Below are 24,651 nucleotides of genomic sequence, written 5' to 3'. Positions count from 1 at the left end.
CAAGACCAAGAACAAGCCACGAGAGTAAAGATGAAGATCCACCCAGAGGAAAAGTGTTCCTGCCATACATCAAGGGAACCACTGACCGCATAGGGAAGCTGATGAGGAAACACAACATACAAACTATCTACAAACCCACCAAGAAAATCCAACAAATGCTACGTTCAGCAAAGGACAAGAGGGATCCTCTCACCTCTGCAGGAGTCTACCGTATACCATGCAGCTGTGGACAAGTCTACATAGGGACCACCAAACGCAGCGCCCAGACACGCATCAAGGAACATGAAAGGCACTGCAGACTACTTCAACCAGAGAAGTCAGCCATAGCAGAGCACCTGATGAACCAGCCTGGACACAGCATATTATTTGAAAACACAGAAATGCTGGACCACACCAACAACCACAATGTCAGACTACACAGAGAAGCCATTGAAATCCACAAGCATGTGGACAATTTCAACAGAAAGGAAGAGACCATGAAAATGAACAAAATCTGGCTCCCAGTATTAAAAAACTCTAAAATTATAACAGCTAAACAACAGAGAGGAAGAAACCAGGCACAGATTAACACCTCCCAGCAACAAGCTTTCCCAGGTTCAAGCAGGCCTTCAAATGCTAATGAAGGTGATTAGCCAAACACTCACACCTAATTGCAGCAGGGAAGAGCTCCTTGCCCCACCCCAGCCATTCCACAGATATATAAACCCATTTGTCCTAATTCCAACAGACCTCTGAGGATGCTTGCCATAGATGCAGGCGAAACGTCAGGAGAAATGCCTCTAGAACATGGCCATATAGCCCGAAAAAACCCACAAGAACTGAATAAGTAATTACTTCCGATTTCTAGAGAAGACTGATCTAACATTAAGCTCAGCTTCCTTCTCCTTTGTGATATCTCAGGTATGGGCAAATCCAGGCCAGGGGGCCGGAAGCGGCCCCTTGGGCTCTTTTCTCAGGCCCTCCTCCCTCTCACCTTCCTCTTCCTTCCTTCCTCCTTCCTTCGCTTCTACCCTTCCTTCCTTCCTTCCCTTTTGTCTTCCTTCCCTCCCTCCCTCCATTCCCTTCCTTACATCCTTCTCTGCCTCCCTCCCTCTCTTCTCTTTTTCCTTCTTCCTTTCCTCCTGGGGGGATGTTTAGCTGGGAAAAGAGAAGGTAGAGGACCATGTTCCATTGAGGAGGAAATCTGACTTTCTGCTGCTCTAGAAACCAGGGCATAAGGGAGCAATGGTTTCAAAAGGCAGGGAAAGATTTAACTGAAAAGAGTAAGAAGAATTTCCTGGAAAGTGACATAGGCTGCCTGGGAGTGTGGTGAGTCTCCTTCTCAGGAGGTTTTTCCACAGAGGCCATCTATCAGGAGTGCTTTGATTGTGTCTTCTTGCATGGAAAGGGGTTGGACTGGATGGCCCTTAGGGGTCTCTTCCAGCTCTAGGACTCTATAATTCTATATCAGGAGTAATTGATATAGAATTATAGAGTCCTAGAGCTGGAAGAGACCCATAGACTCTTTGTCTCCCACCCACCATCTCATCCTGACCAAGGCTAACCCTTTTGGGATCCAAACATTTCCCATCTTTCCTTGATTTTCTGCCTCCGAAAGAGAAGAGGAAGGGGAGAAAAGGGCAGGGATGGCTTGGGGAGGACCCCCTCCCTCCTACCCTGCCCACCCCACTCCAGCTTGCCATGAGGCCCCCAAATTAGAAAGTTTGCCTATGCCTGTGATAGCTGCTTCCCCAGATCTTTAGAAATGCCTTCCACGTGAATGCTTTGACCCTGCTTGCACACACAAATAGCCACCTTGCTCCTGACTCAGTTCTTACAACGTAAATATCTCTTATTCCAGCTCCTGCTTGGCCTCGCATTTAAACATGCTGCCCAAGACAAATTATTATGCCTTGATTGCTAGTTTGTGTCTCATTGCTCACCACAAACAGGAACCATTAGATTCACGCAGCAGATGCTAATTGCCTGCCGCCTAGTTAATTTTGTCCTTGGTGATGAATTGCAACTGCTAACGGGGCCAGAAACAAACTTTTGGGGAGTTGAACAGATACAGCATTCGTGCAGAAGTCTCTTTACTCTCCAATTAAATCAAATGTTTTTCTATTCTCCCCACTCTTTTCTTAAGAAAAGCTGCGTGTCTTCCATCATAGGCACTGTGGCTCATTTGTCTGCACAATTCCTCCAAGACCAATCCATGCCATGTGGCCAGGAAGAGAACGGAAGGCAAGAGGAGGAGGAGGATGCGCCTTTCTCTCTCTGCTCCCTCCATGGGAAAGACCAATATGCAGAGGAAGCGAGAACAAGCAGACACTTCAGGCAACACATCAAAAGACTTTGGGAAAAATATAGATTTGGATAATTGGTGGCCTCTTGTAAGGTTATGAGACTTAGGTAAAGCCCATAAAGACCAAGCCATGACACTGGTAGGGTAAACCCCCATTTGATTTAATGGGTTAGATTACAAAGAGCACATCTGGAGGGTTTGGGGACACATACACACTTTTCCACCCACAAGATCCACTATAGCCATACAAAGACTGAGAGTGTGAAAAATAGAATGGAAAAACGTTATTGTCTTTGTACATTGTACAACTAAATTAGGAGCCCCCGGTAGCACAGTGGGTTAAACCCCTGTGCCGGCAGGACTGAAGACTGACAGGTCGCAGGTTTGAATCCGGTGAGAGGCGGATGAGCTCCCTCTATCAGCTCCAGCTCCTCATGTGGTGACATGAGAGAAGCCTCCCATGAGGATGATAAAAACATCAAATCATCTGGGCGTTCCCTGAGCAACATCCTTGCAGACAGCCAATTCTCTCACACCAGAAGCAACTTGCAGTTTCTCAAGTCGCTCCTGACACGACAAAAATAAACAAACAACTAAATTAAATGCTTTTTCTCGCGCACACCACAAAAACAACACACCAGTCCTTCCACATTCTAATCATGATTGCACAGCTCTTAATACCGCATCAATGCAAAACAATGGAGTTCAGTATAGTTTCAGCTCTAAGATAAAAGCTGTCTCTCAGTCTGTTTGTCCTTGCCTTTGTCACCCTGTACCGTCTTCCACATGGCAATACCGGTAGTTCAAAAAAAAAAAAAGAATATGCCAGGTAAGATTTAAAACAACTGATTTTGGAGGTTTACCATCTTGGGGGGCAGGTAGGAACTTGAAGGTATCTTGCTACTCTTGAAAACTTCAAAATCCATGGTCCAGAATGGAAGCTTAAGGACCTTAGGCCACATCTGTCCCATGGACTACACTTTGCCCATCCTTTGCAATTGTACTAAGCAGAACCTGGACACATTCGTTTGGCTGGTATCCTACCTAGGTCATCCTGGCCCCGAAAATGTGAAACGGATTGTAGACCCAAAGAAATATCATTGAAGCAATCAGCAAATCAATCAGCAAACATCTTGATAAATGGAACAAACCCGACATCCTTCTCTCTAATAGGGCATGAATGTCTCACATTTCCCATGCATATGCACGCACACAAAGGCTACAGAAGCCTCTGTGTAGGGCTCCAAAGAAGAGGCAAAATTTAATTTCCTGAGCATAATGGCTGCAAACAAAACCGTTCAATTGGCAGTGTGCATACTTGAATTGAAACATGTGCTTTAATGATGGGGAGATGCGGAAAGGATGCTGTCATCTGGAGAGGCCCTGCTCGCGATCCCACCTGCATCGCAGGCGCGATTGGTGGGGACGAGAGAGAGGGCCTTTTCGGTGGTGGCCCCCCGACTCTGGAACTCACTTCCTAAGGACATCAGGCAGGCCCCAACTCTGGCAGTCTTTAGGAGGAGCTTGAAGACGTGGCTGTTCCAGTGTGCCTTCCCAGAATAATGATTCCATAGCACTTTGTTCTCCAAAGCACTTCACATTTTTTAGGCCTGCTTGTATGTTTTCCACAAATGCCCCATCACTTTTTCACCAATGTTCCAGCATTATTCTCAATTTTAATTTTACATTTGGCCTTCCCATAGTTTTTAATTGTATGGTCTTATTGTTAATATTGCATTGTCCATGTTTTATTTTAATTGCTTGTATTGTTGTTATTATTGCTTGTATTGTTGTATTTTGGGCTTGGCCTCATGTAAGTCACACCGAGTCCCTTGGGGAGATGGTAGCGGGGTACAAACAAAGTGTTATTATTATTATTATTATTTGGATGAACTCCCAATATTAAGGATTTGAAGAAGAAAAGAGGCAAGAAGGCTTAGATATCAGCAAAAGGGGTCAGATTTATATACATTTGGTTTTCATTGGGCAAGGAAGTGAAAGGGATGATAGATGAAGAAGGAAACATGGAAGTGGTAAAATCCCCCTTTGATATTCAGTACCTGGGGATTTTGAAGAACAGGAAGGACTATTTAGGAGATGAAGGTTGAAATGGACAAATAAAGGAGATAAGAACCAAGCAAAAGTGCTGTTGTTTTGTACATAATTCAGATTGCTTACTGTACTGTATATGTGTGTATTGATATGCAGTTTTACTTTAACTCTTTGTTGTGGGAGGGGCTGCAAACCATGTGATCAGATCTAGTCTTGTTCAGGGTTCAGACTCCATTTTGAAAACAGTATGCTTCAGACTTCAGTAGGAACTGTTTTGCTTTAGACTTCAGTAGGAGCAGTATACTTAGTGACTCCATTGAACTTTCAGACTAGACAGAGACTCTATTCAACTCTCAGAACAGAGATTTGTTTTAGATTATGGACTGTTGATTATGAGAAAGATGCCCTGTGTTATCTACAGAGAAACAATTTCAAATCTTATTTGTAACTGGACAAAGCAAAGTCCCTGTATGCTGAATACATGAAGCTTGTGAGTAAACCAACTATGTTATTTTTGTCTCTTGAGAGCATGATGTAAAGGCAAATATATTTTAAGGGAGAGTAGATGCTTTTGGGCAACTAGAAAGAACACTTCTGAAACTCTGCTCTCTCTCTGTGTGTATTGGTATATCTCTGTTCCTTACAGATCAGAGATAATAGGTTCAGTCAAATAACTGAAACTTTAATTGCCTTGCCTGAATGTCATTTTCCCAAAAGGTTATGGCATCATTTTCAAAAAGGTTATGACTTCTAACAAGGTCATGTCCTTCCAAAGATCATAAAATCTTCAAAAGGTTATTGTGGTTTCCATTTTCCAAAAATGGAGATCATAGCAAACACTATGTAACAAAATTTGAAACATATTCTATTCCAGGTTTGAAACGGTTATTTCCTGTTTAATTGTGCAATCCTTACTTTGAAAGTAGTTGTTATCTTTCAGAAACTATATTTCTTGGTTGCCACAAACTCTGTTGAATTGCTTGAGACTCAATGATGTGAAAAACTGGAGCAAAATGTGCTATAGCAGGGTGTCCCTCCCATAAAATCAAAGTTTTGCCAGTTTAATAAACTTTCCCCATGTTTTTATGATAGAACCAGTTAGGAAATGACACCTAACCCAGGAACCAAAATCATGTTGCATCGTGTGATCATCCTAATATGGTAGAACTTACCTCTGTGAACTGCAGTCTTCCAAAATCACTTGGTGGGCTTGCAATTTTGAACACTTTCTTGGGCATCACCCATGTCTCTAGGGTCTCAAGCCGACTGGCAGCAAGGTTGGTGGCATGATGCCGGATGAGGAAACCCTGGAAATGGTCAGCAAGGAAGTAGAGGTGAATGGAAATGGGGTGCCCCACTGGGTAGTACCTGGAAAAACACAGATTGGGAAGAGGTTGATGAACTGCTCAAAGAGTTAACAAAGGAGGAAATAGGTATTTTTACTCATAAAGTGACCCTAAATTCCATTGAACCAGGGACAGGTCCTGGCTCCTTTGGAAAATGTACTGGCCAACTCAAGGGCTCTTGTCAGAAGTTCATTAAAATAAGAAAAGAAATATAAGTCTGGAAAGGAAAACTCCTTATTTTCCCAAATGAAGCTGAAATTGAGGCTTCTGCTGAAATAATTACAAGCTGGAAAAGGCTCGAGGTAATGGCTTGTATCTATTTCTTCCCGAATGGCTGCTTGGAGATGTGCAAGATGATATGGAGAGCCATTGCAAGAGAATGGAATAAGGAAAAGAAACTAAATTGAAAGAGGGAGAAGGCAGGGCAAGTATATCAGCATCACACCTGCATTATCAGACACTGCTAAAACTAAACCCTGACAACCATCTCTGCTTGTCACATTAGCAACAACACGTCTGGCATCAGTGTGCTTCAAGGCGGCGAGCCACCTCCTCTTTCGTGCAAAGCCATGACTTAATGTCCTAGAAGTACATTGCAGAAAGAATGATCGTTTGATCATTCGGTAGATATCGGTCCCCTCATTCCCTTTCAGCATGAGCAACTTCACAGGACTGCAGGGATGAAGCAGGTAAGAGGAGAGCCATGCACACCATTTTGAGGTTTCAGGAAGAAAGGCAGAATAACAAGATGAAAATAACACGAGCAACATTAAGAGCTGTGGCTTCTGTTTGGATTCTGCAAAGAGTTTATTACAAATGTGCTTCTTTCCTGCATGCCAGGACAGAGAAGTGTAATTTGAAGAAAACGGAGTGTAGTAGAATGGTTACTAGGCTTGTGCATTTCAGCTGAACCTCTATCCATTTCTGCTGGCTGGATTCTGGTAGACCCTCATATCCGTTTTCGTGTGCCTCCCAAAAACGGGCGGATAGCCGGATAGCCTTTTTAGGTCCTCACCTGAAAATACAGCTAGATCTGGCCCATTGGTGGCAATGGTGAACTTATGAGGCCCCCCTTTCTGTTCCTGGGACCCCTTTCCTTTTTTCCCTTCAAGGGAGCCTGGGTTTCAGTAATGGGGTTAAGAAAGCTCCTTATCCAGCCCATTATAGGGAGGGATGACTTCCCAGACTCCCCTTCCTGTTGTTTTGTTCATATATCCTTCTTTAAGGCCTGGATTTAAAGTATCAGAGTTAAGATAACACTCTTTCTGCGATCCTTCTATTTGTAGAGGAGACTGGGTTTAATGCTTCGTTAAAGCTGTTTCTATTCCAGAGGAGACAGGTGTTGCAGGCAGGTGTGCACACTCTCTCTCCCTGCAGCACGCACGCAGTTTTCTAAGGCATTTTAAGGAACCCCAGGTAAAGAAGAGTGACAACCTAGAGCTATCCTCCCTGGGCTTCCTTTAAAAAGCCCAATCTCCTTTCTGCTTTGGGTTTAATGCTTCCTTAAAGCTGTTTCTACTTTCTACTTCAGTGGAGAGGTAACTGGCAGTTTTCTGAGAATAAGTCTTCTCTTTTGGTTTCTGGGATTACTATTACTAATAATTATTATTATCAGAAGCATTTTCTGAAGGAGAGGAAGGGAAGGAGAACAAGAAGCTAAAATGGTAACTCTCCAAGTTCCCAAATATGTGCACACAACCCACTCACCCATCTCACTAATAAAAAAGAAGGAAAATAAAGAAAAATAAAGAAAAATCATAAAGAATCAACTGCCATGCCAAACTGGGGACAAGGAGCCATGATTGGCTGCCAGGTGGTCCCGTTACAGACAAAAAACTGTGATGGCTGGGCCCTTGCTGTTGAGGCCAACGGGCTAAGCCAGAGAAGCCGAACTGGCCAAAGGAAATGGCTAAAAATGGATCCGCGCTCAAGCCTAATGGTTTTGAGACAAAGGCTTGAACCAGAAGCAGACTTGAACATGTAAATCTTTCTCTATTAGTATTAAAAAGGGGGAGAGAAATCACTGGAATAAGAAGGGAGAGATTAATGGGTAATAACAACAACAACAACAACAACAACAATATTGAAGCAACTAATAAACGTACCGGCAGCTGTTGTCGCCATTAGTATGGAATGAGGTTGTTGCTCTCCTGAGGCCCAAACGGGAAAACGAGTGGTACATGGTCAGCGCAACATCGCTAATGCTGTGGATGCCATCTGGTTCATCATAGGCATTCTCCCAGTAGGATCGCAGGCCCGGCATCCCAGAGGGATAATTGCCGTACAAGTAGGAATCCAACTGGCCAATTATTTCTTGATTCACCACCGCCTCAAATTTGCGTGCAAAGAAGGTTGGTCTTGCTGTTTGCTGTAAGAACAATAAATAAATATAACCTGCCTATTTTAAAAATGTGATATCTTTCAAACATGACTATCATGGTGTCATCTGGAAATTTAATAAGCATACCCTCCACTCTGTCACCCAATTCATGTTGAACAACACTGGGCCCAGGACAGAATTCTGTCGCCCCTTCTTTCCCGGAACCATTGATTGGCTGTGATTTTTAGCTTTGCATATGTTTTAATGCATTTTAACTGTGAATTTTTAATACTGTTATACTTAATTCTGTTTTAATTTATACATATTTGTATATTTTAAAGGGTGTGGTCATACTTTTAATTGTAAGCCGCTTTGAGTCTCCTTCGGGAGAGACAAAGCAGGGTATAAATAAACATAATAATGATAACAATAATAATCAGCACCCTTTGGGTTCAGTTGCTCACAGTAGCATTGTTTAGTTCACATTGTACTAGCTTCTTTGAAAGATCATAAGAGAATTTGTCGAAGGCCTTATTGATAACAAGATATGCCACGACCACAGCACTCCCTTTATCTGCCAAGCTTGTTGTTGCTCTCTCAAAAAAGAGGTGAGTTTTTGACTTGTTTTTCAGAAACCCTTTTTGACTTCTAGTGAACATGGCATCCTTTTCTAAGTGTTTGTAGATGTTTCTGTCCAATGTTCTGTTCTAGAATCTTTCTTAGCATTGATGTCAGACTGAGTGGGCCATAACGTCTGCCAGGACAACAGCAAAGTGAAACAACGAGCCTCACAAACACCCAAATTTTCATAAGATGGAGTAATGACAGTTGAAATGCCATTACAGTGCTATAACTATGTAACATGATTTTTGTTCTTGCGTTTTGCATGTCATTTCCTAATTGGTTCTATCATGAAAACATTGTAAAAGTGTATTAAACTTCATAAACTTTGTTTTTTGTGAGAAGGACATCCTTCTATAGCACATTTTGCTCTAGTTTTCCAATGACTATTTCATCATTGAGTCTCACCATCTATGCTGATGATTGTGCCATTACTGCTCAAGCAGGGAGCTTTGAAATGGTTAAACAGAAGCGCTCCAAAGCTTTAGGTACTCTTACTGTTTATTACAGGGAAATCCAGCTGAATCCTAATACATCTAAAATGCAGATGTGTGCTTTCCCCCTTAAGAACAGACAAGCATCTCAAGCTCTGAGGATTATCTAGGAGGGAATCCTACTGGAGTACTGCAGCACACCAAAACACCTGGGAATCACTCTAGACCGTGCTCTGACTTACAAGAAGCACTGATTAAATATCAGGCAAAAAGTGGGTGCTGGAAATAATATCATATGAAAGCTAACTGGCACAACCTGGGGATCACAACCAGGCACAGTGAAGACAGCTGCCCTTACACTTGGCTGCTCTGCTGCTGAATACACATGTGATGTGGAATACATCTCACCATGTTAAAACAGTGGATGTGGTTCTTAATGAGACATGCCACATTATCATAAGATGTCTACATCCAGAAGGTTGGCAGTTCAAGCTAGGGGTCGAGGTGAGCTCCCACCACCAGCCCTAGCTTCTGCTTACCTAGCAGTTTGAAAACAGCAATTTGAGTAGATCAATAGGTACTGGTTTGGCGGGGAGGTAAAAGGCGCCCCTGAAGAAATGTCGGCAATTTAATCAGGAAGGCGTCCATGGACAACAGGCTCCTCTGCATGGAAAATGGAACAACACCACCTCCCCATGGCCAAGCCAAGCACAGCCTCCAGATGCCAGAAATGTAAAAAAAAAACCTTGCCTCTGTCTATGTACTGTCTGTCTTTGTTAATTGTATAATGGCATTGAATGTTTGGTATGTATGTGTTCTGTAATCCGCTCTGAGTCCCCTCAGGGAGATAGAGAGGAATATAGCTATATTATATTATTATACTTGATAAAAGGCTGCTTGCAGTGGTTCCTGCCAAGCCAATCCAGGTGTGCAACTTCACCAAAGAGTTGTTTTATTTATTTATTTATTTATTTATTTATTCATTTCATGCAATATTATCCCGCCCTTCCCTGCCCAAAAGGAAGAAGGGCGGGGTGTTTGACCCGGCTATACTCTGCAAGGCTCCCTTTTGCAACCCCATACCTGGAATCGGTGGAAATCGGACGGCTTGAAGTCGTTTGGAGAACAGCCACACCAGTCCACAATGTTCTTGTACTGACATTTGCACCCCAGCTTGCGGTTCCAGTTTGTGATGCGCAGGTTGTTGTCCACCATGGAGTCACAATGAGGGCTGTTCTCCAGGACAGTGTGGAAGAAAGACTGTGAAAAGACACACACACATAAACTCAACCAAATTTAGATGGATTAGAAAGACTCAGGGCACACACAGAGCTGAACAGGAGAGAGGTTGTTATGGCAAAATGGTCTTGAAGCACAATTATCTTTCCATTTTAGTAGGATCTCAAAGACTTTTTAAAAAATCTGCCATGTCTTTAATCTATTTTTTAGACTCCTGCTGGGGTTATGTATTTTAAAACTGACCTGCCTAGTTGCTTCCCTCGCTGTTGTTTTGAAGATTTAATTAATATAGTTCATTGGGGTCTCTAATAAAAAAACTCTTATGCTTTGATTATGTTTTCACAGACAGAATTTTTCAGTTTTTTTCCCTAAAGGAAAATAAAGAAAATGCTATAACAGCCTGGGATGACTATTTCACGTCAGATATTTGGAGAAAGAAAGCGGCTATACAATTATCACATTGAAAAGAATCCAACGGGAGGAGAAGGAGGACGCAGCAGCGCTTAATTCGGCTGCACACTGTTTTGCTTTCAAGGCTTCTCTATGGCCAAGGGTCTCTTTCCTGTTGATAAAGTTCCCAGTGGGAGGCACAGTTTGGGCCCAATCTTTCCAGAATGTATTGATAGGAGAACGCTAACAGAGCCTGCAAACAAAAAACACACTACTCCACACGCACAAAACTGTACAAGCCAATGCTCTGCTTCCTACCCAAACCGTTGCAGATTTACTTGGAAGTTGCAATGCGCTGGAAGCTGAAAATGACCTCACACTGAAACGCGCAGCTCGCCCCCAAGGCAACAGAAGGACAATCTGTCTCCTGCAATTATTTCCAAAATGGTTAAGTCTTTATCTGCCAATTCAAGGCGGCGAGGAATTCCAGTCGGGGCTTTCTCATTATATCACTCCAATTTCAGCTGTTATGTAAACCCTGCATAATGGACACCGACAAGCGTCACCCTGGGGCATTCTTGGAAGGGCGGCAAATTACATATGGCCCCAAAGAGGGAAAGCATTGTGGAAAAGAGAGGGACAAAGGAAGGCACATATTTGCACAGACAACTTTCCATGCATAGAAAGCAAATGCACACGCATAAAAAGGATGGCTGGCATCAATAGTTTCATCCAGTTTCCACATATGTGTGGTTTTAGAGGTTTTAATTAGTTAGACAGAATTGTGTTAGATAGAATCATGAAGAGCTGGGTCTTCTGGTTAAAGAGCAATTGTGGAATGCGGAGGAAAATGTGCTATCTCTCATCTGCAGTCTAAAGTCTATTGTACCCATTGAAAGCCCATAATCCAATGGTAAGGAGTTGTCCTAAAGTGGCAAGCAGAGGTATAGCCACTATCTAGGCCACTATTAACCAGTAATTCCTCCATGTGTGGTTGCAGAGGTTTAATCTGTTAGATAGCATTTTCAGACTATAAATTACTTTTCCCCCATTTCACAATTTATATTGTTTTTGTTATTTAAATTGAACACTGTCCTAAGATTGTTGGATATATTTCTATCTATCTATCTACATAATAAAAGTGAAAAATTGTATGTGTGTATGAGGTGGGGGTGTCCACTTACACAGACAAGCTCCTGCCTTCACAAACAGCTATAGCTCCCACTACTCAGGGGACATCAAAGGCCCTCCCTCCAATGACACTGCAGGTTGTACTGAGTGCTATGAACATATGCAAGAACATATGCAATGTCCTCCACAAACACCATACTGTCCACCACCCAAGTGAAGGCTTTCATACAGGGACAATTTCATCCTAGATTTTATGCATTTCCTCCACCACAGGCATCCCAGTGTTTCTTACTCTCTCCATTGGTGTGGAATTTGCATGACCCTGCCCACTGCCTCTCCCTTAACCCTTTCCTATTCTTTTCTATGGCACAAAGCAAACAGAGGAATTGATCAGCAACTGAACATACTACAGAGGTTTGGGGAAATTCATCATGATTTAGAGAAGTTATAGGTACTGGGATGTATAGTTCACCTGCAATTTAAGAGAACTCTGAACTCCACAAAGTGGACCAAACTTGACACACAGAGATCTTTGGGGAAAATTCATCTTGATTTGGGGGAGTTGAAGCTCACCTACATCCAGAGAGCACTATGAACCCTAACACTGATGGCTCTGGACCAAACTTGGCATACATACCAAATATGCTGAAATTTGATTACCGGCAACCTCCACTGATGATGGACCTCGACCAAATTTGGCACACAGAACCCTCTTGACTAACTCAGCCTACTGGAAGGGTTTGATGGGACTGACTCACGATAGTGGGGATTGTAACTTACCCTACAGCCAGAGAGCTCACTGATCCCCAACGATGATGCATCTAGAGCAAACTTGCCCAACACAACAAACTTTAAGTACTGATGGAGTTTTTTGGGGTTACCCTGGCATGATGTGAGTTGTAGTTCACCACAACCTTAGGCACTTTGTACAAGTAAAAAAAAATACTTAAAAAACAACCCAGGCAACGCTAGGTACCCAAACTAGCATTTAAATAAATGAATGAATACATAACAGTGCCGTAGAAATACTTGTCACCAGAGAGCGGAAAGCTGTGACCAGCTCATTCTTGGGTGCACCGCTGAGCATTGATGGGAAACTCAAACAGACCTCTTTTATTTCTGGAATGTCCTATAGAGAACACCATACCGCAGCTCTGGAAATCCAAATTTAAGTCCTCACATGGTCATGAAATTCCATGTGTGAATTATCTCTCAACCTGTCCTACATCATCACAGTGTTGTTCTGAAGATAAATCAGAAAGGAAGAGAGGAGAGTAGGCTACTTTGCAACCACTGGAGAAAAGGTGGCATATGTCTGTACAGCCGGGCCTCCACACTGGCAAGGTTTAGGGTTGGAGAAAGCTCACAAATGTGGAACATCTGTGAATACCTACTGAACCCTCTTAAGGCAGTGAAGAGCCAGGGAGAAAATGGGGCATCACCACCACTATTGTCATCATAGGCTGTCACTTGTGGCTGAGTCTGATTGCCTTCCAAGTGTAGGATCTTGGCGGTGGGTCCATAGGTGACTGTAGGATCCCATTCTTGATCTACATGTTGTTCCGCAGTGGTGACATTGATTTGCAGGTGGAAGGTGGTTCGAAAAGGCTTGGCTTAATGCTCCTCCTTCTTCTTCTTGACACATTTCTCCCTTTTGCCACCCATTGGTTCCTCTTCAGAAACTACAGCACTGTTGGTAACAACTGACCTCCAGTTAGGCACTTGAGGGCCAGGGCTTCCCAGTTCTCTCTTGGTATCTATGCCACAGTTTTTAAGGTTGGCTTTAAGCCCATCTTTCAATCTCTTTTCCTGTCCACCAACATTACATTTTCCATCTTTGAGCTGAGAGCAGAGTAATTGCTTTGGGAGACGGTGATCTTTGGGCATTTGGACAACGTGGCCTTCAGTCCAGTGGAGTTGATGGTGGAGGATCATTGCTTCAGTGCTGGTGGTCTTAGCTTCTTCTTCCAGGATGCTGCCATTTGTCTGCCTGTCTTCCCAAGAGATTTGCACAATTTTTCAGAGGCAGCATTGTTGGAATCATTCCAGAAGTTGAGAGTGATGGATGTAGATGGTCCACATTTTGCAGGTGTTTAACAAGGTTGAGAGGATAATAGCTTTATAGACAAACATCTTGGTCTCCCTATGAATTATCTGATCCTCAAACACTCTCTGCTTCTTCAGAAAAATGCTGCACTCTCAGAGCTCTACTGTAGTTACCTGCCCTCACTGCAAGTTTTGGAAGAGAGGGAGGAAAGGTCACAGCCCCCTCTCCCATTTCCCCAGCCACCCTCCCAGATTTCTGTGGAGTTTAAGATGAAGCCCTCACGTGACAGCTCTGGTTGCAGGGGGAGATGCGGGATGTCAGGTGGCGAAGGGGGAGGAGACAGATAGCAGTTGCTTGGCTTGACTCTCCAACCATTCCAGGTTCTTCCCTGCAAGGACTGGCCCCAAGCATTGGAGGGACAGTGGAAAACTTGCGAGTAATCAAATCCCTGAATGTCAAATCTGTGAATGTGGGAATCCAATTTTAGTAAGGGAACACTACAAACAAAACAGAGGGCATCTCATAATGGCAACAAGATTATCTAGATCTCAGGAAGGCATCATTCTTACAGGGTTCGTTGTGAATAGCAAGCCTTCTCCTATGTTCCTATCAAATCTGTCTCGGAAGATAATGGCACAGAGAGAAGGCTCAGTTTCTCTTGGAGAGCTCAAACAGGTTCCTATGGGGGAAGCAGCCTCAGATGGTTATTGAGAGTTTAAGAGGAGGAAAAGGAATGAGAACAGCTATGTAGGCAATCCTGAACTTACTAAGGGACAAGCAGGATGTGTGTAGGAACCTTCAGAGGACAGACCTGTAACAAATAGGATTTTAACTGTTTGTTTTTTTAATACTGTTAATATTTAATTCTATTTTTACTGTAGGCCACTTTGAGCTTCTTTTTTGGAGACAGAAAGATAAGTATAAATAATAATAATAATAATAATAATAATAATAATAATAATACACCATGAACAACAAAGAATGTTGGAGGGTGGGAGACTTCAAACACAATCAAATTAAGTAGCAAAAGCAAACTAGAGCAATCCGGCATCCTAAAGAGCAATGGCTTCTTTGCTTATATAGTACAGGAAGATCTATAAATACTCCAACTAGCATTAGTCTGGCTGACCTCTCCACTCCCCCCCCCCCCCGACAATCCCCTTGCTCCCCACTTTTAATGTTAAATGACAGCCCAGTGAATATGGATTTTATGCTTGAATCATCTAGTTAAAGCCATCAAGGCATACAATGTTTTTCAGGCTAGAGCAACCAGGGAATGTGCGTTGCATGTGCCTGTGTGTGAACGGGATGGAGAGGGGGCTACTCAAATGCCCCTTGCCCTGTGTCCTTTCACTGACACAAAATGCCTCTGCAAAGACAGGGCAGGAAAAGGCTATCAGAGCTGGAAGAAAAGCCATTCATGTTTACCTGGAGAAAAAGCATCATAAAAGGAAGGCTATATTCTGTGAAAATGATACAGGTGGTGCCCCTGGGTAACTTCTAAAGGCATTGAATACAAAATATATATGACACTAGTAAAGCTGATGAGAGCAAGACACATTTGCTTCTGTTGTTGGTGCAGCAAACAATAGACACCTGACTTCCAGGCTACAAACAAAATGCATTGGCCAAATGCTTAAATGACTTGATTAGGGGGCTGTGGACACAGGGCTGTGCACCTTGGAAGATTGATAGAACTCCAAATGTAGAAACAGTGTCTCTTGAGATAACAGTTGATGGGGAAGATGAGAAGAAGAGGGCTATTGGCATCACGTTCCGTTTCTTGGCTTCCTCCTGGGTTGTGGACTGAATGAAATTGAATGAAAGATGTAGGGATGGAGTTTGACAAAGAATAAAGACACCATCATAAGAAGAACGTCGGTATGGAAAACTACAAAAGGAGATGAAGAATTTATGAACTGCTAAACTGTTGAACTGCTGACATGATCAGAGACAATGACTAACTCTTGGTGGAAAACAACATGTTTACATAGTCAAAGACAATGGTTCCTCATGTTAAGAAGGAAGAAAAACATCTGTTTAGAACTGATAGAGTCAGCATGATTTAGCTGCAAAAAAAACAGTCAGTCATTTACAACTTCTTGAATCAACAGCAGCAAGAAAAAAATGTTATATAGGAGACCCTTTTACGATCCAAAAGTGTGGCAGACAGCAGAGTCTGGTCACCCGCCACTTTCTCCAAGAGACAGATGATGTATTAGCAGAATGGCTGATTTGCAGGGAACCCAATCTGGCCTATGTTTGGTTCTCTTCTCCAGGAGACGGAAGAAGGGATGGTAATGTATGCATGGAGGACGAATAAACGATGAATGAGTTTTAAGAGTGTATGTGAATGTTTCCCTCTTTTTGTTTATTTGTGTAGCCAATGTAGCGATATAGTCTGTGTGTCTACCTTCTTCCTCTGTAAAGTTATATACTCTGCCTCACTGGAAATGGAATAAAATAACATTTTAAGGTGTTGAAAATTACTTATGACAGGGTGGCCACTGTGGAAGCAATTGGGGCAATTTTACTATCCAGCATTGTTGCCTTTTCTAGTGAGTCATATCTTTTCACAATGTGTCCAAAGTCTTAGTTGAGTCATTTAGTGGCTTAAGTGCTTGAAATAACAGTGATTCGGTGTAACACATTGTTTGGACTTCAATGAGAGCGGCATTTGACCAAATCTTACCAAGGTTCACATGGGAACAATGATTTTGCATCATGTAAGGAGACTAATATATTTGAGATAGAAGACGCGCCAACAAATAACAAAGCAAGGTGTCTCTTATGATATTGGGCACCCGGGAGGTGCAATCCAGGCATTTGCAAAAGACCATCATGACATTCCTTTGCAGAGGAGTGAATGAGGGATTGCAGATTTACTCACTTCAGCCGGAAGCAAAGTATACGAGTAGAACCGTTTCATCTTTGTCACCAAGTCGTCGTTCGAAAATGTGACATATTCCACAAATTTCCTGTTCAGCAGAAACCAATCTGAACCACCATCAACAGTGATGCCTTCTGGGATCTTCCGGTCTCCAAGGCGCCACATGTGGGTGTCGCACTCCAGGAAAAGCCTGTCCAGACCTTGTTTTCTAATGAACCTAGGAAAGAAAAAGAAGCATTAAAACAGACGTGGTTATTATATTATCATGGTTGACTATAAGGGAATCAGACTGGGAGGAGAGCAATCTAACAACAACATTGTTCAACTAAAGTGGGCAGAAGTCCACCCCCACCATCTCCATCTCCACAATAAAAATGAAAGGTTATATCTATGTATATTACCAGGATTCCCACTTCCACAAACAGGCTCCCACTTCCACAAACAACTATGATCCCCACCAATGAAGAGCCAAAAAAGGCCCTACTTAATATAACATTGCAGGTTATAGAGAGCACCATGAACATGTACAAGAGCCACCAGCCCCTGTCAATGTCCTCCACAAACACAATATTGCCCACCACCCAAGTGAATGCTTTCATATGGAGACAATTTCATCCTAGACTTTATGTGTTTCCTCCACCACAGACATTTCAGTGTTCCTTACTCTCTCCATTGGTGTGGAATGTGCATGATACTGTCTACTGCCTCTCCCATAACCCTTTCCTACTCTTTTCTATGGTGCACCGCAAACAGAGCAACATTGATCAGCAATTGAATATACTGGAAGGATATGGGGGACTGAGTCAACATGATGGAAGTTGTAGTTTACTCTGCATCAAGACAGAACACTGTGACCCCCACGGACAATGGACCTGGACCACATTTGACACACAGAACCCCATGACCAACTGAACATACTGGAGTGGTTTTGGGGGGAATTGATCTCGATTTCCAGGAGTTGCAGTTCAACCCCCCCCCCCCCACTGACAACAGACCTGGACCAAACTTGATACACAGAATGCCCATGACCAACTGAACCTACTGGAGGGGTTTGAGGGGACTGACCCACCATGGTGAGAGTTGTAGTTCACCCTGCAGCCAGAGCGCACACTGAACCCTACTGATGATGCATCTAGAGCAATCTTGCCACACATGCTTGACATGACTAGCTTTAAGTACTGATGGAGTTTGGGGTGTGTGTGTTAACCTGGCATTATGTGAGTTGTATTTCACCCATAATCTTATGCATTTTCTTAATGGTACCCTTTGTAAAACTTAATAAAATGACTTTTTCAAATAACCTGGGCATTGTCGGATACCCAAGCTAGTCTATAATAAAAGTGAAAATATGTGTGTATTTGTATGATTTTATCTATCAATCTATGTTTGTATTCAATTTCCAAGATGGCTCCTACATCTAGAGAACCCTGTGACTTCCGCTAACAGCAGAACTGCACCAAACTTGGCACATAGACCCATCATGGCCAATTTAAAATACTGGTAGTGTATGGAAAGGATGATGGGAGTTGCAGTATACCAAAACTGAGAGAGCACTGTGGATTCCACTGACGATGGATCTGGACCCATTATGATCAACTCTAAGTACTGGTGAGGTTGGAATTTACCATGGATGATGGGAGGTATAGTGTACGCACATCCAAAGACCTAGGTGTTTCCTACATTCAGGGAGCCACCTGAATTCTGCATGGGTCCATTCATTTTATGTATAAATGTATTAGGCTTATGCATTTCGGTTGAACCTCAATCCATTTCTGCTGTCTGGATTCTGGTAGATTCCCATAACTGTTTTTGTGTGCCTCCTGAAAATGGGCAGATAACCGGATAGTCGTTTTCAGTCCGCAGCTGAAAAATATGGCTACATCCGGCCCATTGGCAGAGGCTCCCCTTTCTGTTCCTGTGATCCTTTCCTTTTTTTCCTTTCAAGAGAGCCTGGGTATTAGCAATAGGGTTAAGAATGCACCCTATTCGGCCCATTATGGGTGGGTGGGGCTTCCCAGGCTTTTGTTCCTATCATTTTAGGCATTGTTTATCCTTATATCCTTCTTTAAGACCTGGATTAAAAGCATCAGAGTTAACATACCACCCTTTTTGTGGTCTTTCTCTTCTTTCTGTTAAGAAGTCCGGGTTTGATGCTTCCTTAAAGCTGTTTCTACTCTAGAGGAAACAGACGTTGCAGGCAGGTGTGCATACTCTCTCTCCCTGCAACATGCATGCAGCTTTCCAAGGCATTTTAAGGAGGACCAGGGAAGGAAAAACGATAACTTGTAGCTACCCTCCCTGAGCTTCCTTAACAAAACCCTCTCTTTTCTCTACTGCAGGCCCTTCCTGGAGTGGCACGCTTCAAACTCCTTTCTGCTTCAGGTTTAATACTCCATTAAAGCTATTTCTACTTTGTACTCTAGAGGAGAGGTACACTTCTCTTTTTCTTTACTGGGATTACTATTATTAATAATTATTATTATCTTTTAGAAGGAGAGGAAGGGAAGAAAAAGAAGGAAAGGGGTAACTCTCCAAGCCCCCAAACGTGTGCACCCCACCCACTCGTCTCGCACGTTCCCAACTCCCAGTCAGTCCCATTAATAAAAAAATCAAGAAAAATAGAGGAAAATAAAAAAGATTCAATTGTGAAGCCAAATAGGGGAGGAAGAGCTGATATCAGCTGCCACATCAGTTTTTCGTTATGGATGAAAAACTGTGACGACTGGGCCCTTGCTGTTGCAGCCACTGGGCCAAGCCAAAGAAGCTGGATTGGCTAAGGGAAATGGCTGAAGACGGATCCACGCATAAACGTAGTATGTATGGAGAAATAGAAGTCAATATGGTGCCTCCTTTTAATTGCATCCACATTGACAACTGAACCAAACAGTGTTTTTACCCACACCTGAGGTGACTCCATCCCTAGCATCTGCCACCTAAAGTGGTTCCCTCATTCTAACTAATGGTAGAGCTGGCATCCATCCTCAACACAAAAATATATTCTCCACAGACTAAAGATCTGAAACCAGAAAAAGAGCAAAACTCATAACTGAGGCTTCCAATCTGCATAAAGGCATCCTTAAAATTCAGGGATGAGACTGGCATTGGAAAAGACAGACTGGTAAACAGAGGCAGCTGGTCGTCTGCACTCAATATTTCTGCAAAGCCTCCTTGGTTCACATGAAACCATGACTTTTGATAAATTAGGAACTCTATCCTTGATTACAATTCCTTTTAAATACCACAGAGCTGGGAAAAGAAACTGAACCACGTCACAGATCTAATTAAATGAAGAAAAAAAATGAAACCCAGACGCGGAAACTGTGATGCTCCTTTACTATGTCAAGAAGACAAAAGTGAAATAAGACAATGAGATTTGGAAAAAAAATCCATAGACGAGCTTCTAATTTCACATTCTATTACAAAGAGATAATGGAAATGTCTTGCAATTTTAATGTGGTATTCTAGAATCTCCAAATACAATATTTATGCAATTCTCTCTCAAATTAAATATTCATGCGCAAGAAAGTTCAATCACTTATTTCTATTATTGGGGGCAGGGGGGACCTCTGGGATAAATATTAACTTTAAATGTGCTATTTCCATAGATTATTTTTAAGGAAAGCATGTGGTAAGTGCATCAGCTGTCCACAGTTTCACATTTTATGGCACCACTGGACTGCATCTGCATTGGTTATATTTAAATTAGACTGACTGAAATTAATAAGGATTTAAAAAACTGAACTCTGACCAACTTCTACAAGCCCATATCTAAACCAAAGAGGAGAGACACACATGTGTGTGTGAGAAAAAAGGAAGGCTGAGAGAGAGGGAGAAAGAGTCGTGAGTGTGTGAGACAAGGGAAAGCACAGAGGGATGACTGCGCAGGGAAGACAGAAAGAGACGGGAATGCAGGGAGAGGGGCACACGAGGAAGGAAAGCAGAGAGACCTGCACACAGGGAACAAATGGGAAGGCAACCCCAACATACAATTATGGTGACCCCATTTGGGGTTTTGACCCATACTTTAAAAAACTATGTCCCGTTAGACCCCTGGCTGATGGCATGTGGGATCCTTCAGGGCTCTGTTTTGTCTCCCAAGGTTCTTACCATATACATGAAATCGTTGGGAGAGGTCACCCAGACCTTTCCAGGTGTTGTCTTAATCCGGGGCTAAGCTGGATCTATTGTCTTACTTTGGGTTAAAACTCATTAGCCTGTGTGCAATTTTGTGGACACACCAGGCTAATGCTAACACCTTTGGAAAAATGGCATTCATAATCTTTTGAAAAGAAAAATGATGTCATATCCTTTTGGCAAATGTGAATCTCCATGAACATCTGGATACCACCTTTTGAAAACTACAAGTCAAGGAAAGGTATGACCTTGTTAGAAGTCAACCTTTTGAAAAAGTGGTGTTCACAAGCATTCATGTAATGGCACACATGTATCTTAGCTGTTAAACTGATAAACCTTGTATTTGAACTGCCAGGGACAAAGACACGCCACTGCATAAAAAACATACTTAGCTAGCAGAGTTTTAAAAATGTTTCTTTGAAGTTGAAATTACAGTTGCAGTTGCCCAAAACATAGACTCTCCCACAAAACCTCTTGGTTTAAAAATATGCACTCAGAGACAAAAAACAAAGTCTTCTTTAAAAAGTAACATATCTTGTTTACTCACAAACATCCTGTATTAATTCAGTATACAGACACATTTATAGATAGGATGTAGTTTCTCTGTGCTGAGAAACAGGGCATCATTCTTAATCAATAGTCCATAGTCCAAAATCTTTAATTATACATCTTATGAAAGCTGGGCTGTATCACAGCTGGTCAATAGGCAGCAGCAATTGGTCACTGCCAATCTGAAGGTGGCAAGTTTGAAACCCGAACTTGATTGAGCACCTGACTGTTAGGCCTAACTTACTGTCCACCTAAGCAGTTTGAAAACAGCTGAGATGTGAGTAGAGAACTTAGGCCCTGCTTAAAGCAGGGAGGTATTTTACAACACCATAAAAATACTGGCGATCAAAGAACAAGGAAGAAATAGATCAAAAGAGCTCGGCGTCATAGTGGATGAAGTGACAGCACACCCCTGTGGCCAGAATAGAGCATAAGCTCCAGATGCCAAAGTTGGAAAATGCAGAATACCTTTCTCTGCTTGTCTTGTATGTCTAAAAATGGTATTGAATGTTTGCTGTGTATGTGTGCATTGTGATCCGTCCTGAGTCCCCTTCGGGATGAGAAGGGCAGAATACAAATACTGTAAACAAACAAGTAAAGAAGTCTGAACTGTGTAACTGTACTCACTGCTTCTCAAAAGGGACATATAGTAAACTGTTCCTGCATGAGTTCAAAGGACATCTGCTTCCATTGAAGTCCAAAAGCATACTGCATCCTCCTCCACTGAGGTCTAAAGTGAACTGCTAACATTGAAGTCCAAAAGCATACTGATAACAAAATGGAGTCTTGGTCAAACCGGCACACCAATATAAGTAATCCCTTGCTACTTCGCGGTTCATTTTTCGCGGACTCGCTGTTTTGCGGTTTTTCCTTTCTGAGGCTGGTATACAGGCCGGGTATACAGGCCTGAGGCATGGCGGTGAAGGCCTGCTGCTCACAAAGTGCGGCCTACTGCATTACTGTGGCCCCGGAAGTGGCTCCGGAGGTGTTTATTGGGTGGACTCGAAACAGGGGCAGGCAAGGAGGCGTGAGAACTAGACTGCACTTGTGTGCATGAAAACTTCTTATATATGCCCGATGGAAGTGGAGCGCTTTCTAAAAGTTGCTGCTCAACTAAAGTGACTGAAAGATTTCATTTATAAGGTAAAAGAAAGGGGTTATTTAGTGTATAAGGGTGTGGGGAGGGGTTATAAAGACTTTAACTAGTGTATAACTACTAAAATAATGTATAAATATTAAAATATATATAACGTCCCTACTTCACGGATTTTCACTTTTCGCGGGTGGTCCTGGAACGTAACACCCGTGATAAGTGAGGGAAAACTGTGTTCATACAATACAGTTTAGCAAATATATACATTAACATACAAATAGTGAAGGCTTGGAAGACTACTATTTCCAACAAACACTGGATGAGATGGCAGTGTAGACGCAGGCACAGCCAGTGGTGAGGAATGCTGGAGGCTGCCGTTCAACCTGATGGAATCTTTGGCCCCAGACCCATCCCAGTTAAAGGTGATGCTTATTTTAAAAAACTTAACTGCAGTGAGGATAAACTTTTTAGGGAGGCACAAATGAGGAAGGAAAGTGTCACGAGGATGGGAGAATGCTTTCCATAAATGCACAGACAGAACCCTCTTAATCTCTCTCTCTCCAAAATGTATAACTGGCAGCTTTTGAATTTGGTCTTGCCCACTGATGGCCTTTGCCTCCCTTCTTGGAAAAAAGGAACTCACGAGAAAAGGCGCTTTGCTGGGGAGAAATATCCCTTGAATTCAAAGCTTGAAAGACAGTCAAATGGCTCTTCTGGGAATTGCCTAATTCCCAGTTCTAACTTCACAATATCACCCATGGGACTCATTATGGCTCACTGAAACTTGGCAAAGGCTGATAATAAAAAAAGGGAAAGAAAACCCTGAAATTCCACTCTTGAGAAGTACCCTGAAATGAAAAATGGGAGAACAAGAGCAATGAAATCTCTTCTACCCATTGGAGATTAAATATTCAGCGGCTAACATTAATCATTATAACGCTCTGCTAAATGACATTCCGAAATTACAAAGTCTAAATGGCAACCCTCTCTTGTCTTCCTAAAAATTAACAAGCAACTGATTTGTTGGGCGTATTTACTAACAAACCATTTGTCAGTGTTTACTTTTAGCATAAGGCTTGAAAAGCCATCTATTTTGGAGAGCAGAGGCGCTTTCAGTACCAAAAAATAAGTACGGTTCAGTTTTTTTCCAGCATGTGAATGGAAAAGGCTGCTTCTGTCGCTGTGCAAGGACACTGCCGAGTCTCTTTAGACCTGGCTAAAGTCATGGGGGAAAGAAGGGGCTTTTTCAGGGTGGCTTAATTCTGTCTCTAAAAGAGGATACTGTACTGACTATAATAAAATACTTACAAAGATTCCATTCAACTCTATTTATCTTTTGGTTTCCACCTTTTGGTTTGCTAACAGGAGTCCAGTGTTGTTGCATCAGTAGTTTTCCAGATGCAAACACAACAAACAGTCTTTCTTTTCATAGAAGCATGCCTTGTCAGACCAGTAGAGACACTCACTTTCATAGCTGCTGGATGCCTACACCGATTTTGATATTTCAGCTTGGAAGAAAAGAGATTCCCCCTAAATGTTGCAAAGAACGTCTGTTATTATAAAAGCACCAGCCAGCCTGGACAATAGTCAGGAATTCTGGGCGCTGAAGTCCAAAACACCTGAAGGATCAAAGTTTGGGAACCACTGTGCTGGACAATAGAAAGGGCTGCCTCAGAAAGTACTGGGCTGCAGGCCTTTAAACAGAGGCTGAAATGTATTGTTGAAGGCTTTCATGGCCGGAATCACTGGGTTGTTGTAGGTTTTTCCGGGTTATATGGAGGCAATTTTTTCTCCTGACGTTTCGCCTGCATCTATGGCAAGCATCCTCAGACCTCGCTACCTCTGAGGATGCTTGCCATAGATGCAGGCGAAATGTCAGGAGAAAAATTGCCTCCAGAACATGGCCATATAGCCCGGAAAAACCTACAACAACCCAGAGGCTGAAATGTCTACACTAGAACTTTTTAAACACCCTTTTTAGATAGGTTTCATTTTGCGACACAGTAATTCTGTTTTACTAGCAAATCTAGGTTCCACCAACCCCTTATAAGAGATACGGGTGCATATATGTAAATTGTAAAAATAAAAAATTGTATGGTGACATAACATAGCTCATGTAAA

General features: G+C 42.5%; 1 protein-coding gene across 1 annotated transcript in view; it reads right to left on the bottom strand.

Annotated features, from left to right (window-relative positions):
- XYLT1 (xylosyltransferase 1) overlaps window positions 1–24,651 on the bottom strand; it is a 184,772-nt gene that overhangs the window by 21,387 nt on the left and 138,734 nt on the right. The window contains exons 7-10 of the mRNA XM_060786323.2: window positions 16,755–16,971; window positions 10,141–10,317; window positions 7,788–8,050; window positions 5,509–5,704 (exon numbers count right to left, since the gene is read on the bottom strand). Of these exons, the coding sequence (XP_060642306.2) occupies window positions 5,509–5,704; window positions 7,788–8,050; window positions 10,141–10,317; window positions 16,755–16,971 (853 nt within the window). The remainder of the gene's footprint in view (window positions 1–5,508; window positions 5,705–7,787; window positions 8,051–10,140; window positions 10,318–16,754; window positions 16,972–24,651) is intronic.

Source organism: Anolis sagrei, chromosome X, assembly GCF_037176765.1.
Source record: "Anolis sagrei isolate rAnoSag1 chromosome X, rAnoSag1.mat, whole genome shotgun sequence".
Classification (NCBI taxonomy): Eukaryota; Metazoa; Chordata; class Lepidosauria; order Squamata; family Dactyloidae; genus Anolis; species Anolis sagrei.
This window is presented reverse-complemented; position numbering and strand designations above follow the sequence as displayed.